Here is a 15,543-nt window from a genome sequence, read left to right on the forward strand (position 1 = left end):
GAAAGTACCCGATGCCCTTAAAACTTAGTGGCTTATCAAACTTTCCTATGATGAGGGGAGGAAGTCTTTCACTTCCATCTGCATTTCAACACAGTACAGTGACACTATATCCTTTTAAAAAGTCTGTTTGGGCTAGCCATAAAAAAACCAATGCAGTTTCATTGGCATTGACAATACTGTTTGTTGCACATGAATTGATTATAATTATGAGCCATGATTTTTCACCAACTGTCGGCATCGCCAAAGAGAATCACCAGTGTTGGCGGATTCTGGTTCTTCACACACTGCCTGTTATGTGATACTGTGGCATTCCTTAAATCATTTCATACAAAAGAATTAAGATTTCACTTGAACTTAGCAGCTATGAAACAAACTATCAACACACCGAAGTGAGTGAAAGTGTGGAAAGCTACCTCTGTGCATTCTGGAAGACACCTTCTACCATGACACGGAGAAATTTTGAATGTAAATTACTGTTTAAAACACTATTTTTTTAAAACTGTAAAGGCAGTTTTAAATTTAAAGTCTGAATTGTTTTCCGTAAAAATATGACATGTGGTGCAGTTTTCTTCCACCTGCGGTTACACAAAGCATAACTATACACCCAATATCGAAAACTAGGTGAGCCAGGAGCGTATTGCCAACATTGACGCAAATAAAACCCGCATCCCAATTTTGTGCCTCAAATAAATAAATAAAAAAAAACAACGCGGGGATTATTCACGTAAATACGGTATTTTTCTATTACTCTAAATTCGGTTACACAAATTTCTCGATTTCTCGAATCAAATGTTTCTTCCCTTGAAGCCAAAAATACTTTAACTCGAACTGTGAACAACACCAACTGTGCAATACAGCATTTGTGGTATGTGAGGAAGAGTTAACAAGTAAAGAAAAGGTTACATTGACGCTTCTCCTGAATCCTTGTCAATTGTATTGTTATGGTACATTGTACATAACACTAGAAACACTTTTCCTTTCTTGAATGTTTATGATACAAGTGTTCTTCCCAAAATGTAAACATCCTGCCTCTCTCCAGCTATTTTTTTGAAGTAAGGAATTCTGGAGTCCCCCCCCCTTTCTTTCCAGTAAGGTGCGTATACAAGTGAGCTTATAGTTTCTCACTAAGTCCTCTGCCAAATGTTGAACCAATCATCCAAAGTGACATTTCACCCAGTCTTTGAAATTGGTACAACTAATCTCTTTACAACATCTATAAGAAAATGAATATGGTGGTACGGACCATCTGGCTGCTTACCAACATATACCTCCACTTGTAAGGTGTGGTCCACCCCAGAGCCAACAAAAAAGCAAAACAACTTGATCCTATATTTGACAGGTTTATTACACATGAATTGACCAACAGTGCAGTATTTACTGCCTATAGAATTATTTTTACAGTTTTCAACAAATGTTTCAAAGAGTTCATGTATGGGAGTAAGATGGTCCATTTTCTTCTCTGCTGCTCTTGTCATTGTACTTCAGACACTGCAGAAGAAAACTGAACCTTTGTAGCAACACCACACAGGGAAATATTTCTATTTCTGTTCCATTTGTAACCTATAAATCTTCTGTGTTCAGATAAGATTTCTTCAGTACTCCAGCAAGAAAAAGTAAACCAAGTACTTTTTTGATTTGAGCCACATTTGTTGAGTTTGCATTTTTCTCCCTGCTATAATTTCCTCTCACTCTTTCAACTACCAAATGTGGGTCTTTGTAAGTTGCAATGTATCAAATGTAAAGAGGATCTAAGCTTTCAATGGAGACAACACACTTTTAGCTTTATATTTTACACCCAGCAAATGAGTCGCTATTTTGCGGACTCAAGTGTGGAAATTTTTAGGAGGTTGCATTATTCTCCCTTTTTATACAATTTTTTCCAGTAAAAGTACAAATTTCTTTTGAAAAATATATTTTTTATCGTCACTATGATATTCATTCTTGTCTTCTTCTGCACTTTGATCTGTATCATCATCAGTTTCTGTTATTTCTAGTTCATCTTCACTCTCACAATCACCTGAAGTTTCTTCCTCTTCCATAGCTTGCCAAAGAGGTTAACACCCTGGTTTCTTGTTCTTCATATAACTTAACGTAATCATTACATTCAATAAATACTCAAAGCAGACAGCTACGGTACTTTCATTAGGAGTAATACTCCCGAAACTGGAGCAGCTGTTTGTCCTGCTGACGGGACTGGTGGCACAGTGGCTAACATAATATTTTACAAAACAGACTGACAATAATGCCCCTTTCTTGGACTTTGTTCCTTCTGTTGGGAGGTTTCTACCCTTAGACAATGGAGAAAAAAAAGTTGGCAAATGTATGAATTGGTTATAGACTGTATGACGTAAAATGTGAATAATGCAACTAAATAAAACTGTGACAGATCACAGAAGATCCTGCAATACTTTTCTTGGATTAAGAGAGGTAACTTCTCACTTCTTACTGACTGCAAGAAGTTGCTGGTTTTCAGAGGTTGGATGAAGAGATAGTATTAGGTTTTTGTGAGTTGATAGACTGCTTCTAAACGAGAATTATAAAGCTTGTTCAACAAGGTTATTGTTCTGAAAGCAGAAAATATTACGAAGAGAACTGATTGGCGAGAAGGGTAAGAATATGAATTGAATGCCATGTGCATGAATAAATTTCAAAGAGGAAAATAATACCCATACCTTCCAGTCAGTTTTTCCATCTGAGATCTACCCTAACAAAGTTGACAGGTTACATTACGGTTGTAAATTCTGAACATAACATTGCTTTTTGAGATAAATAATCTCACAATTTTCAACAAAGATAATAGCACTTCTAGTAAGGTAAAGAAAAATCCTTATAAACATCTCTACAAATGACAATAAGAACAACTCTCTACATCAAGTTCATAACAAAGTTAAAAATAAACTAAAATACATTCTTACCAAAGTCTCTTGAGAATCCAATTTAAGATACTTCCTAATGAAGTTTATAATCCTTTTAATTGTTTGGTCTGATTCCACAGCCCACTTTTTCTTCTTCATAATAGGAGCATTTCCAGTAGCTTTCAAAAGGATGTCAACTGTAAAAAAAAAAAAAAAAAAAGTAATGTTTACAGTAGCAAAGGCAATTGTATAAAAAGAAGGAAAAATATACATAGTCAGTGAAACTGACAAATAAGACAAAATATAGAATCAATCAACCAATATCCCACAAACTAAATCAACAGCCGACTCTCACTCTGTAGCCAAGTACTGTAAAATGACACAAGAAAAGTAGGCCAGCCTAATTAATGTTTTGCTTGTCATTTACCTGTATGAATTTTTACACAGCTAGTTTGGAATTGTACATTATACTGGCTACCGTATAAAGAGGAAGCATTCACAAATATAATGATAATTAAGTAATTTACATTAAATTATCAGCACTATACATCAAATTCCCTGTTTAAAATTTTACATGCTCCATTTTAGACAAAACAACATATTTTAAAATTCAAAGAATTATTTGCCTAAACAGAAATTACAGCATGATTTGTCTTGGTCAATTTCCAAAGGAAAAAGTATCGTTATGAAAATGTTGCAAACTTTGGGCTGGGAAGACTTGGGAGTATGGAGACAAGCTGCTTGACTAAGTGGTATGTTCTGAGCTGTCAGTGGAGAGATGACGTGGAATTTTAATTTTTTCTCACCCGAAACCGTTACTACCCAAGACATCTTGCACGTATGACATCACAGACGTGCCAGCACATTCTGGTCTTGTTTCCTCATTTTGATACAGTTTCCTGTGTTCATCAATTCTATTAATGGTCACAAAATTAATTTTCATGCATGCACAGCCATGGACAAATAACACGGATACCTTGTAGGAGCATTTTCACTTTTAGAAAAGATGAACTAGGTACTGCTAACTTAGCTGGGTACAGGTAGAAAAGACATTGAAAAAGCACAAAGTTTCACTTCTCGCACGTTAGTGAATAAATCTAATAGCATTTAAGAGTACCTATAACTGAATTGGCAACGGTCCACTTCTTTACCGTAACCATGCTTTACACCCACCTCGATGACTCAAACATACAAGTTGGGAAGGTGGTTGTCTTCAATTTTTGCAAGAATGATGCTGAATGAATGCATTATCTAAGGTAGATGCACCTATGACTGATCCTGTACCTACAGCTGACAGTCTAACTTAAGATATAAAATAACAAGAACATCTCCACTCATCATTTTTTTTGCATCGGTTTGTAGTTTAAATGTTTCTCTTTGGAAGAAAAAATGAGCTGACAGTAATTAAAGTTATGATCTAGATCTGCAAGTCCTTTGTATGAAGGGGAGCATCAGCAAACAAAGTTTGGAAGGAACCTTAGCATTTTTCATAAGGAGGTTAGTGCAATAAGGTATTATATTTAGTTTATTGGATTCTGAAAGTTAAATATATTTAATATCAATACTTTAGCACTGGAGACGACTTAGGCTTAGGGAAGAAAGCGGCTGTGGCCTTAATTAAGGTACAGCCTAGTGTGAAAATGGGAAACAACGGAAAGCCATTTTCAGAGCTGGGTTCGAACCCACTATCTCCCAGACGCAAGCTGACAGCTGCGCGCCCCTAACCGCACGGCCAACTCGCCTGATGGTACATTTTTAAAATGAGTATATTTACAGTATTATACCTCAAAAACGTAACATGCACCGAAAATTGGTATTTGGAATCTCCTTTAAAAATAAAGAAACATGAATTCCCCCCCCCCGGGAGAGAAAAGAAGTGAAGGAGGAGATGAATTCTGATACATATATCTCGAAAACTGAAGATGTTACAGACTCCTACTTTAGGGATTTTCATGTAATGTCTTAGTGCAGTACAGAGGAATGATTACTGTTATCAAATTACGAAAACCACGCGAGCAAAGCCGCGGGTATAAGCTAGTCAAGTAATAAATTAAAATTTGCCAGATTTGCCTCCAAATGGCTCCCAAAATCTCTGGAAAAGTCACTAGTCGTTACCTTTGAAATTCTGTCACTAAATTAAAGACTTCAAATCTAGCGTCTACTCTCTAGAATTGACTAGACTGATGCAAATGAACACGAACATAGCATGTGAGAACGAGAAATTGACAATCGATGTACAGGTTTCAATAAACATCGCACATGTGCGCACGTTTCTCGTATTAATAAACGTTGATATTTCATTTGAGGACATGATATTGAAACTGTGTATTATAAGTTACAAGTGAGCCTAACTCTGATCACATAGATTAACTAAAATTGTCTTCTGAGGTACTGGTACATTATTCGGTAATATAGTGCGTAGTGATACAAAATCGCACAACAAAATAGGTAAGAAGTGCTGTGTATTTGAAATTACTCACAGGCTAAAGTGAGGTTAAGTAGAACAGTCGTAGTAAGAAACAGATGGTGCATTTGATTGTGCAAAGAGATCTCAAGATGCCGCTCACCACAGAGTTTACTACTGTAGAGGACAAATGTAACATTTGCTCCAAAATAGTAACTGGTAAGGACGAAGCAATAGAACGAGAGAGTTGCCATCATTGGCAGCACTTTCATTGTTCAGAACTAACTAAAGGAGAATTTGATATAGCAAAATGGAAGAATTGCAAACTAACATGGCTATGTAGCCTAAATCAAAGATCAACCTTTTCGACATCGAAAGGAGTGTGTTGAATAAGATATCGGAACATCTGCAAAAGTTGCTAAATGATTTGAAGATTAATATCACAAATGAAATAGGGAAGGAAAAACTCAATGCAATTGGAAAAGAATCTGAAACATTTAGCAGATCCTCAGTTACAAAATATAAATGATCAGCCCTGAATGTGCCCAATCAGGTTAACTCAGTAGATATCGATACGCTACCTGACACAAACTCAAGAGAGATGACCTCATGTGAAGAAATGAAGCGACATAAAGCAATATGCAGGACCGATCATAACCTGAAGCCCAAGAAGGTCTTGAAATGAACAAATATTTCTTCCCAAAGGGTCCAGCGAAGTGTAGGTGGTAGAGAAGAACTTCCTCATTGCAGTAAAGAGTTACTACACCATTAATAAGATCTGAACAACAGTCTTTTGATAACGCAGAATGGGTCGAAGCCGTCAAAAATAGACGGAGATCTTATATAACATCAATAAAAACTCCAACTTTCATTGGAACAAAGCGGAACGATTTAGAAAAGGAGGAAAAAGAACATGGAACTTCATGCAGCTCTCCGAAGACCATGGCTCTACATAGGCCGACTGGATCAAAATATTTCAGTAGAGATGATAAAGAATCACTTGAAGAACTTGAAAGTAGAGGAGGTCATAGAATGTGAACAACTCCAAACAAAAGGAATACTTAAATCATACAAAGTGGTTATCCCTCTCAACGATCTTGAAAAGGTCACTTATCCAGAACTCTGGCCAGAATATGTCATAGTGAGGAGATATCGTCTTTTTCAACAACAGGGAAAAGAAGAAAAATATAACACTCAATTTTCTCCTTTGGAATGTAGAAGGGTCCAACACTTTGACTTTGGCTCCAGGATATCTCATCGACAATCAAGATATTATCATCATGACTGAAACATTTGCGACCACTGAAATCAACATACCCGGATTCTACTCGGAGCAAGTACTCGCCATATAAGGGCAACGAGGCAGACACACGAGTGGTATTGCTAGTTGCTTTACGTCGCACTGACACAGATAGGTCTCATGGCGACGATGGGACAGGAAAGGGCTAGGACTGGGAAGGAAGCGGCCGTGGCCTTAATTAAGGTACAGCCCCAGCATTTGCCTGGTGTGAAAATGGGAAACCACGGAAAACCATTTTTGGGGCTGCCGACAGTGGGGTTCGAACATACTATCTCCCGATACTGGATACTGGCCGCACTTAAGCAACTGCAGCTATCGAACTCGGTGAGTGGTATTGCCTGCTGCTTTAAACCCATTGTTGGGAGACATATTATATATTCTTATGACTGCTCTATCGAAGGTGAATCAAGAAAATAATACAATCATTGCTGGAGAATTAAATTGCAGAATATACAACATCGAGGTCGTGAATTGCTTCAAATGTTGGAGGAAGAAGGATTCACTCTTGTCAACAGCAAATCTGACAAAGTGTACTTTGTCCACAATGGAAGCAGTACAGCTGATGTTTTATTTTTCAAAGGTGCTGGACTTGAACTAATTGTTTATAAGGTATGCTACTCAGAGTCAATATTAAAGAAGCACTGTTCAGTCTCAGCGATCTTTGATTTGGATGTTCTTTCTCACCCATGGAATGCACCAATCGTTATGAAGCCTATAGCTCGAAAACTTAAGGAGAGTGTCCTCCTGCAAAGCACTGAGAAAATCATTGACTTAAACCACAAAATAATGAAAAATGAATTGGATACTGCAGCTTCTGTTTTAAATATCTTCAAATCTGCCTTCATCACAATAATTCCGCGAAAATCCAAAAAGTGGTTCAATCAGACCTGCTATCTGGAAAGAAAACAAGTTCTAAAGGCTCTTCAGGTGGCGACAACAACACTGAATATAGAAGATTTAACTAACTACAGTCTGCTCAGAAATAAATACAAAGAACTACTGAAGACTTCTAGAAACAAAAATATCGAACCTGAAGCAATGAAGATGGCTGACGATGCCAAGAAGGACCCATTCTAAGCATTAAAACCAGATAAAGTTCCAACAACTGGTAAAATGGATATGAATACCTGGGAGAAACACTTCTCACTCATCCTAAATCAACAAAGATCCACAACAGCCTATTCAAGAAAGTACATTGAAGCAGACAGGGGAGGCATCACTTTATTCTCACAGAAAGAAATCTCTGACACTATACTTAAACTAAAAGACGGAAAAGGTTTTGTACAAAGGAAAGGGTAACTTGCTTGATCCAAATTCCTATAGAGGGATCGCTCTGGAGAATAATTAGTTAAAGATACTCCCCAAGTTAATAACCACTCGACTGAGAAGAAATTGAAACCAAACTTCCTGAAGAGCAATTTGGATTTAGAAGAGGAAGAAGTACTCTGCACGCAATAAGAAATCTACTGGATGATATTAATAACATCTTACGACTACCATGGGGTAAATTTCACACAGTGTTCATAGATTTTTCCAAGGCCTTTGATAATCTTAAAAGAAACATTATATCGTCAAAGCTAGATCCTCTTGTTGAGGACAAGGCTCTCACTATCCTGATCCATAACATGTTAAGAAATAATACTGTCATAATTTCAGGCAATATAACTTCATCGAGGGAGATCACACAGACAAATGGTGTTCTACAGGGCAACCCTCTCAGTCATTTATTGTTTAATGTAGCTATCTATGATGTGATTCAAGTGATAAAAGAGGTGTCAAACGAAGTAACCATGTATTTGTATGCTGATTATATGGTTCTAGGATCACACGATGTTAAAGAGCTACAAAAAGCACTGGATGCACCGGAGAAGTGGACAGATACAAATGAATTGCAAGTGAATACTGAAAAAAATAACTACATGATTTTCAGGAAGGGAGGACGAATACCCTCAAGTGACAAAGTGACTTATAAAGCGGAAACATTAAACAATGTAAACAGTTTTAAATATCTGGGTGTGACAGTGCAGACGACAGTAAACTCCTTTAGACTTCATATTAGGCTACGTGCTGCAGCAGCTATGAAAGCAATATTTGACATCAAGAATTTAAATAGATTATCTCTTAAGACGACCATGATCTTGTTTGACGAAAAAATAATCCCTATTTTAACAAATGGACTGGAAATCATTTGGGATAAGCTAACAAAGAATGACCTACACACTCTAGAAAAAATCAAAGCCCGATTCTTAAAGACAACCCTCTGTGTGTCCAGATTTACTAGATCAAGGCTGGTTTATGAACTTGCAAAGGAGCCTTTTTGAATTGAAGATTTGAGATTCAAGCTCGCTCTACAGACTATTGAAAGAAACTCTTGGATGAAAGATTGGCCAAAAGGAATGATATTTGTACTGAATTCTATTCAACTGAAGCAATGACGAACAGAACTTGGACCAACACAAACCAGGATCTCTGACATTTTGTCATTTCTATGGCAATTCATGGATACCACCACAAACTCTACAAAACTAAGATCTTTCATGAACCTGACGATAGTTGTGTGTGTGCACTGTGCAATTTGACTTGCCCTCGTTACCATGTTTTGGAATGCTCTAAGTGAGACCTCTAATAGACTTATGCTTAAATGACATGTAAATGACATGCACAATTTGTGTGCTCTATTAAATTCATTATATTTCATTTGAAAGCGGCCAAACAGTGAAGGACTTCCGGCCATTGGCGTACAAAGCTGAAATGGCGGGATTTGATTGTTTGAAGTTCACAAAAAAAAAAAAAAGCTAAAATTGGGAGAAATAATATAATAATCAGGAGACAGGTAAAACTGTCAAAAATCGGGAGGCTAGCATCACAAACCAAAGATTTTGACCTGGTATTTTTCATTCTTCAAATTTACAACATTACCACAGAATAAGGCCTAAATTAACCATTTTCATGCTACAATATTTTACATAGCATTCTAAAAAATGTAATATATAAAACTCAAATTTAGGCAAGTGATTCTAAAACCCCACAAGTTCGCTTGAAACAAATATTATTAACAAATAACAGCTGCCATGTTGTTATTCACAATGCACTTATGTACTTGTTTGACCTTTCTATTCAACTATATCTAAATTAAACCTAAACAATTTAAGACACTCCAAAAGTTTCCTTTTATGCCAGTAAAATTCACCATTTGCTTATTGAGAGACGAATTCTTGAACCTGGGACTTCAACCAGATAACTTTTTCTGTTCCCGACTATGCTCCTAAATGGGGCCTCACTTGATATCTCTCAAAGTGCTGGAATATTTTTCCTAGCATTCCAAACAATGTAATATTTGAATTCTGAAACCAAACCACTGCTGCTAGACACTGTATAGTTACCTTGTCACAAATGGTGATCATCAGCCAACGGCAGAAATATAGTTATACGCACTGGTGCGGGACATTTGTATTCTATTTCCTTAGACTGCTCCCATGTAAATATGTTAATATAAATCTTAGTAATTACTTTTCCTAACATTTCTAATACTGTAGTGTCAAAGTTTCATGTCCGACCACTGCTACTGGATGCCGTTATGTACCTTACACAACTAGCAATCAACAGCCAGCGGCTGATAAGTTGTAATACACATTAATACCGAGTATTGTACCTTTTCACAACTAATGATCAGCAGCCAACGGCTGATAGTGTTGTTTTACGCATTGGTGCTGATTACTTGTATTTTTTCCTTAGACTGCTCCCATGTAAATATGTCAATAAAAATCTTTGTAATTACATTTCCTAACATTTCAAATAGTGTAGTGTCAGAATTTCAAGTCGGTCCTCTGCTGATGGACGCTGTCACATGCCTTGCTCCTACTGTAAATATTGTAATGGTTATAGCGTCCGCCATGCCAACTGGCAGTGGGCCTGGCCCGGCACTGTATAGGCCCACTCCTTACGCTTCAACTGCGCCAGTCGCGAGCAGCGCTTCCGCCCGTGGTTCCGTAACAGAGGAGTATGGAAATGACTCCACGATTAATCTGGAGTGTTCCATCTTGCGAGATTCCTGGATCCATCGAGCATCCGGACTATTCTAGAAGGGCCAGCGCAGATATATAAGAGAAGAACGAGCTGCCTGGAGTGAGTGAGAGTTAGACTGAGTTAGAAGTTGGTGTGGTTCAGTCATGAGCGATTGCCAGTGTAGTGAAGTATGTGAACTGTCGTGATTATCGGACTAGTGTGCAACAGTGCGGACTGTCGACGAAGGAGAGAGAACATGTAGCCGTGCGACGCGGGACCTTGTGTGTGAGTGTAAAACTGAGTAGTGTGAGAACAAGTGAGAAACGAAGGGAGAGAGAGCGCGCGAACTGCGTAAGTGTGTGTTATGAGCAAAAGTTGTGTGTAGTCTTGTGTAGTTTAGTGCGTAGCTAATAAATCTTAGTATTGAAGCTACCAGCCTAGTGTTAATTGATCCTACTACCCCGCTAACTCATTAAAATATGTTAATATTAATTCTTAGTAATCATAATTTAAATGTAAATCAAGTACCTGATTTAACCTTGAGAAGGTACAGTGACTGATGATGCCCTCTATGAAAGGCGAAACATGTCTCTCATTCTTATGGTAATAATGATAAATTTTCAATTGTTAAAAATTTTAATGTATTGAATAGGTGATATTATTAAAAAACTAATTAGCATCCTACAATCGGGATTCTCCCACCTAAATTGGGAAAGTTGGCAGGAATACATGCGGAATTGCCATGCCAGTGCGAGGAACACTCAATGTCATATCGGCATACACCAGACCAAAAAGCCTAAATACACAAGACATAGAAGCAGTACTAAGGCTAAATCAAAACAAGATACTAAGAGGAGACCTAAATTCGAAACACGCCAGCTTGGGCTGCCTGAGACCTCATTCAGAAGGCACAAAGCTGTACAACCACATGTTATCCCAGGACTACGTGGTAACAGCCCCCGGCGAGCCCATGTTTCTAGCACCAAAGGGACAGGTCTCCGACATATTAGACATAGATTCACAATTAAGTATTTATTTTCCACCTAGTCGATACAATGATTGCTTAAGGCAATTTTTAATGGTCAAAAGTGGTACATGTTTCGTATATTATCAACATCTTCAGCCACATAACACTGTTTAGATGAAAAATGTATAAAATTGACAAAGTAATGCTTTAGAGGAAGTGTCCTTAAAATTAATTAATTAATTATGGTAATAATGATAAATTTTCAATTGTTAAAAATTTTAATGTATTGAATAGGTGATATTATTAAAAAACTAATTAGCATCCTACAATCGGGATTCTCCCACCTAAATTGGGAAAGTTGGCAGGAATACATGCGGAATTGCCATGCCAGTGCGAGGAACACTCAATGTCATATCGGCATACACCAGACCAAAAAGCCTAAATACACAAGACATAGAAGCAGTACTAAGGCTAAATCAAAACAAGATTAATTAATTAATGTTAATTTTAAGGACACTTCCTCTAAAGCATTACTTTGTCAATTTTATACATTTTTCATCTAAACAGTGTTATGTGGCTGAAGATGTTGATAATATACGAAACATGTACCACTTTTGACCATTAAAAATTGCCTTAAGCAATCATTGTATCGACTAGGTGGAAAATAAATACTTAATTGTGAATCTATTGAAGTGCGATACGGACCATGAAGCTGATTTTATGTAATATTAGACATAGCCCTACTGTGACATATTGCTCAAGGGCGTAGCATAACAGTAATAAACGACCTTGGGTCTAGGCACCAACCTGTGCTATTTACACTAAATGTGAACCCAGAGGAATAATCCCAAGTGCCGGCTCAACTATAAAGCAGCCAAATGGGGTAAATTCACATCTACAGGGGACTGAGGACACACAAATAGAAGGCCTGGCCCAAATCGACGCTGCAGCAAGAACACTAATAGACGGGATCCAAGCAGCCACAACAGTGAGCATCCCGGTACACAAACGTAAGTATAACACAGACATCGAGATACTGGCCCATATTAAAGACCTAATACACAAGCGCAATCAACACTGGCGCAACTGGACCCGATACCACCATGATGAAGACCAAATCGTAAACACCGTTCATCAAGATTCGATGCATCCGGACTCTCAAAAAAGAGCAACCTTTTATAGTTTAATTCATAGAGCTTTTCACGTCCCTTTATCTGACACGAATCGTAAAAAAAGAACTCTGTACCATCTACTTAATAGTGAGAAAAAATGGTTTTGGCAGGAATTTTATAGACAGGACAGCCAGCAAAATTGTTAACAAATCCACTTCAACTCTGCTCAGAGAAACAAAAAAGGAAACTGATAACTACGCCACCTTCAATTACAACAATAAAAAGATTTATGAAATCGCCAATATTCTTAACAAACATAATGTCAATATTGCCTTCAAAACAGTCAACAACAATACTAATCTCTTTTATAACCAGCACAAAATCAATAACATCGGGAATAAATACAACAAATCAGGTGGATATAAGTTAAATTGTAACCAATGTTCCGCGAGCTACATTGGGCAAACCGGATAAAGCTTTTTAATTAGATATATAAAGAACATGTCAACGCCGCCAAGCACAAAAAATACTTTGCCATGAGCACTCATATAACAGAGTCCAATCATTTTCACCTCCATAGAGAAGGACTTACCAGCCTTCCCTTACTCTCCCCTCATACCAGCTTCCATCACACATGGCCTCCACAGTTCACCTCCAGTCAACCATAAACATCCATACACGCTGAGCTAGCCATTCTTGGGTAGGTGAGAACGTAAGTAATCAGATGTGCCGCATTTTATTTTCATCCATTCTTCTTTTGTATTACAAGATGCTTCAAAAAGCTTGCCTACTTTTAACGCTAATAATAGCTGTCATTCTCGTTCTAGGGCACTCCACTGCACATTCCACTTATGAAATCACAATCAGATATTCCGCCTACTTTTTTTATCAAGAATTAACATCATCACGCTAACAAGACGGACTCAATACCATTTTACTGGAACCCTCACTCATGTTTAACATATGTTTATCAATTGTCTTCACTCTACTGGAACTAAACATTGTCCTCCATATCACCAAGTTTCTACCGACGCATCGGCAAACTGTATGTAAACACAGCATCATCACATTAAGGACTCGATTACCAATTTTATTGAACCATCTCATGTGTACAATATTTTAATTTTCACTTTTAACAGTATTCAAGTGTTGGGCTCAGAACATTCCAGCATATTCTTCAACATTTTAACTGACGCATTCGACAGTCTGAATTATTTTTAATGTGTTTTGGTCCTTGTACTTTGCGCTTAATCTTAAAATTTTTCGGCTGATGATGTCTACAAGATAGATGAAACATGTTCCGTTATTTTTTAAATGTTATTTAAATCATTAAACAAATTTTTTTTTAGTAGGCCTATTGTAAAGGTGGAACATTTGACCATACCTTTTAAGTAAACCACCTCAGAGCCGAAATCGAAACTAAACTACTGGAACATAGGTCGCGAGTCTGAAACAACAAACTGAACACATTTCATAAAAACACCAGACCGGTGTGGAATCTAGCGAGATATTTCATGCGAGAACCACACATGATCCCAACAATTAAGGGACCAAACGGACCAGTATACGAGAACAGAGATAAAGCAGAGGTCATAGCAGATTCTCTGGAAGCGGCCTTTACATTCAACGAGGAACCATCTGATCCCGCTTTCACACGGCGAACAGAGGCTAAGGTAGCAGAATTCCTCGCAAATGCACCTAAGCTCGTGGTTAAGAGGACTAACATACACGAAATTAAGTGGATAATAGGTCATCTTAACCCGAAGAAAACACCCAGCCCCGACGAAATCCAATTTTAACATAATAATCAAGAAATTAACTCAGTGAGCCCTCACACTACTCATCAAGATATATAACACAATGTTACAATTGCAATATTACCCAGAGCAGTGGGAAAAGTCGAAGATCCTCGTGTTTGGGAAACCAGGCAAGGACAAATCTGACCCAAATAACTACCGAGCCATCAGCCTCCTGGATGCCCTCAGCAAAATATTCGAGAAATTACTGCTGAAAAGGCCAATAACACATATCAAGAAAAAAGGGATCATTTGAAACAAACAATTCGGCTTTCAAAACGGCCACTCCGCCCCGCAACTGCTTACCCGGTTCATCGAACAAGCGACCATTAGACTAAACAAGCGGAAGGACACAGGCACAGTATTCCTCAATATCCAGAAGGCATTCGATAAGGTGTGGCATGAAGGCCTGTTAACGAAAGCAATAGACTACGAATTTCACACAAGGTACATAAGAGTGCCGAAAGTTCCACGTAGATGTTCACAACACACTGTCAAGCATACGAACCATTAAGGTTGATACTGTTCGTCCTATTTACAAACGACATGCCTGCAGTGAAACTCGCTACCATGCACTTCTACGCTGACGACACTGCCATCACAGTACAACACCCTCCGCTAGCGTGTATCCAGAAGAGGCTACAAGTAGCACTACAAACTCTTGAACCCTGGCTAACTAAATGGCGTATTAAGGTCAATGTTGTCGAATGCCAAGTTGTGTTGTTTACTAGAAAGAACAGACACACACACAGGCCAGCCAACACCAAACCACATTAATCAAGATATAGCATGGCACAAGGAAAGCCAACCTGGGAGTAGTCCTAGATAGGAAGCTAACCACGCTACATCACATTAAAGCCATCCAGCGAAAAACACACATACAACTAATACAGCTCTATCCTATACTGAACAAGAAATCCAGTATCAACATGAAAGTAGCAACCAACATGTACAAGGCCTTAATTAGGCTAATAATCATGTACGCAACGCCCGCATGGGGCCACACTGCTATGACGAACCTGGATAAGCTGGAACTAATACAAAATAAATGCATTCGAGCAGCGGGTTGACCCCCAACTGACACACCAATACGCCACCTACGTA

General features: G+C 38.0%; 1 protein-coding gene across 1 annotated transcript in view; it reads right to left on the reverse strand.

The window, feature by feature from the left end:
* Positions 1 to 15,543, reverse strand: part of Atg12 (Autophagy-related 12) — a 37,780-nt gene that overhangs the window by 17,386 nt on the left and 4,851 nt on the right. Inside the window, exon 2 of the mRNA XM_067141182.2 lies at positions 2,916 to 3,052. Within this exon, the coding sequence (XP_066997283.2) occupies positions 2,916 to 3,052 (137 nt within the window). The remainder of the gene's footprint in view (positions 1 to 2,915; positions 3,053 to 15,543) is intronic.

This window comes from Anabrus simplex, chromosome 1 (genome assembly GCF_040414725.1).
Source record: "Anabrus simplex isolate iqAnaSimp1 chromosome 1, ASM4041472v1, whole genome shotgun sequence".
NCBI lineage: Eukaryota > Metazoa > Arthropoda > Insecta > Orthoptera > Tettigoniidae > Anabrus > Anabrus simplex.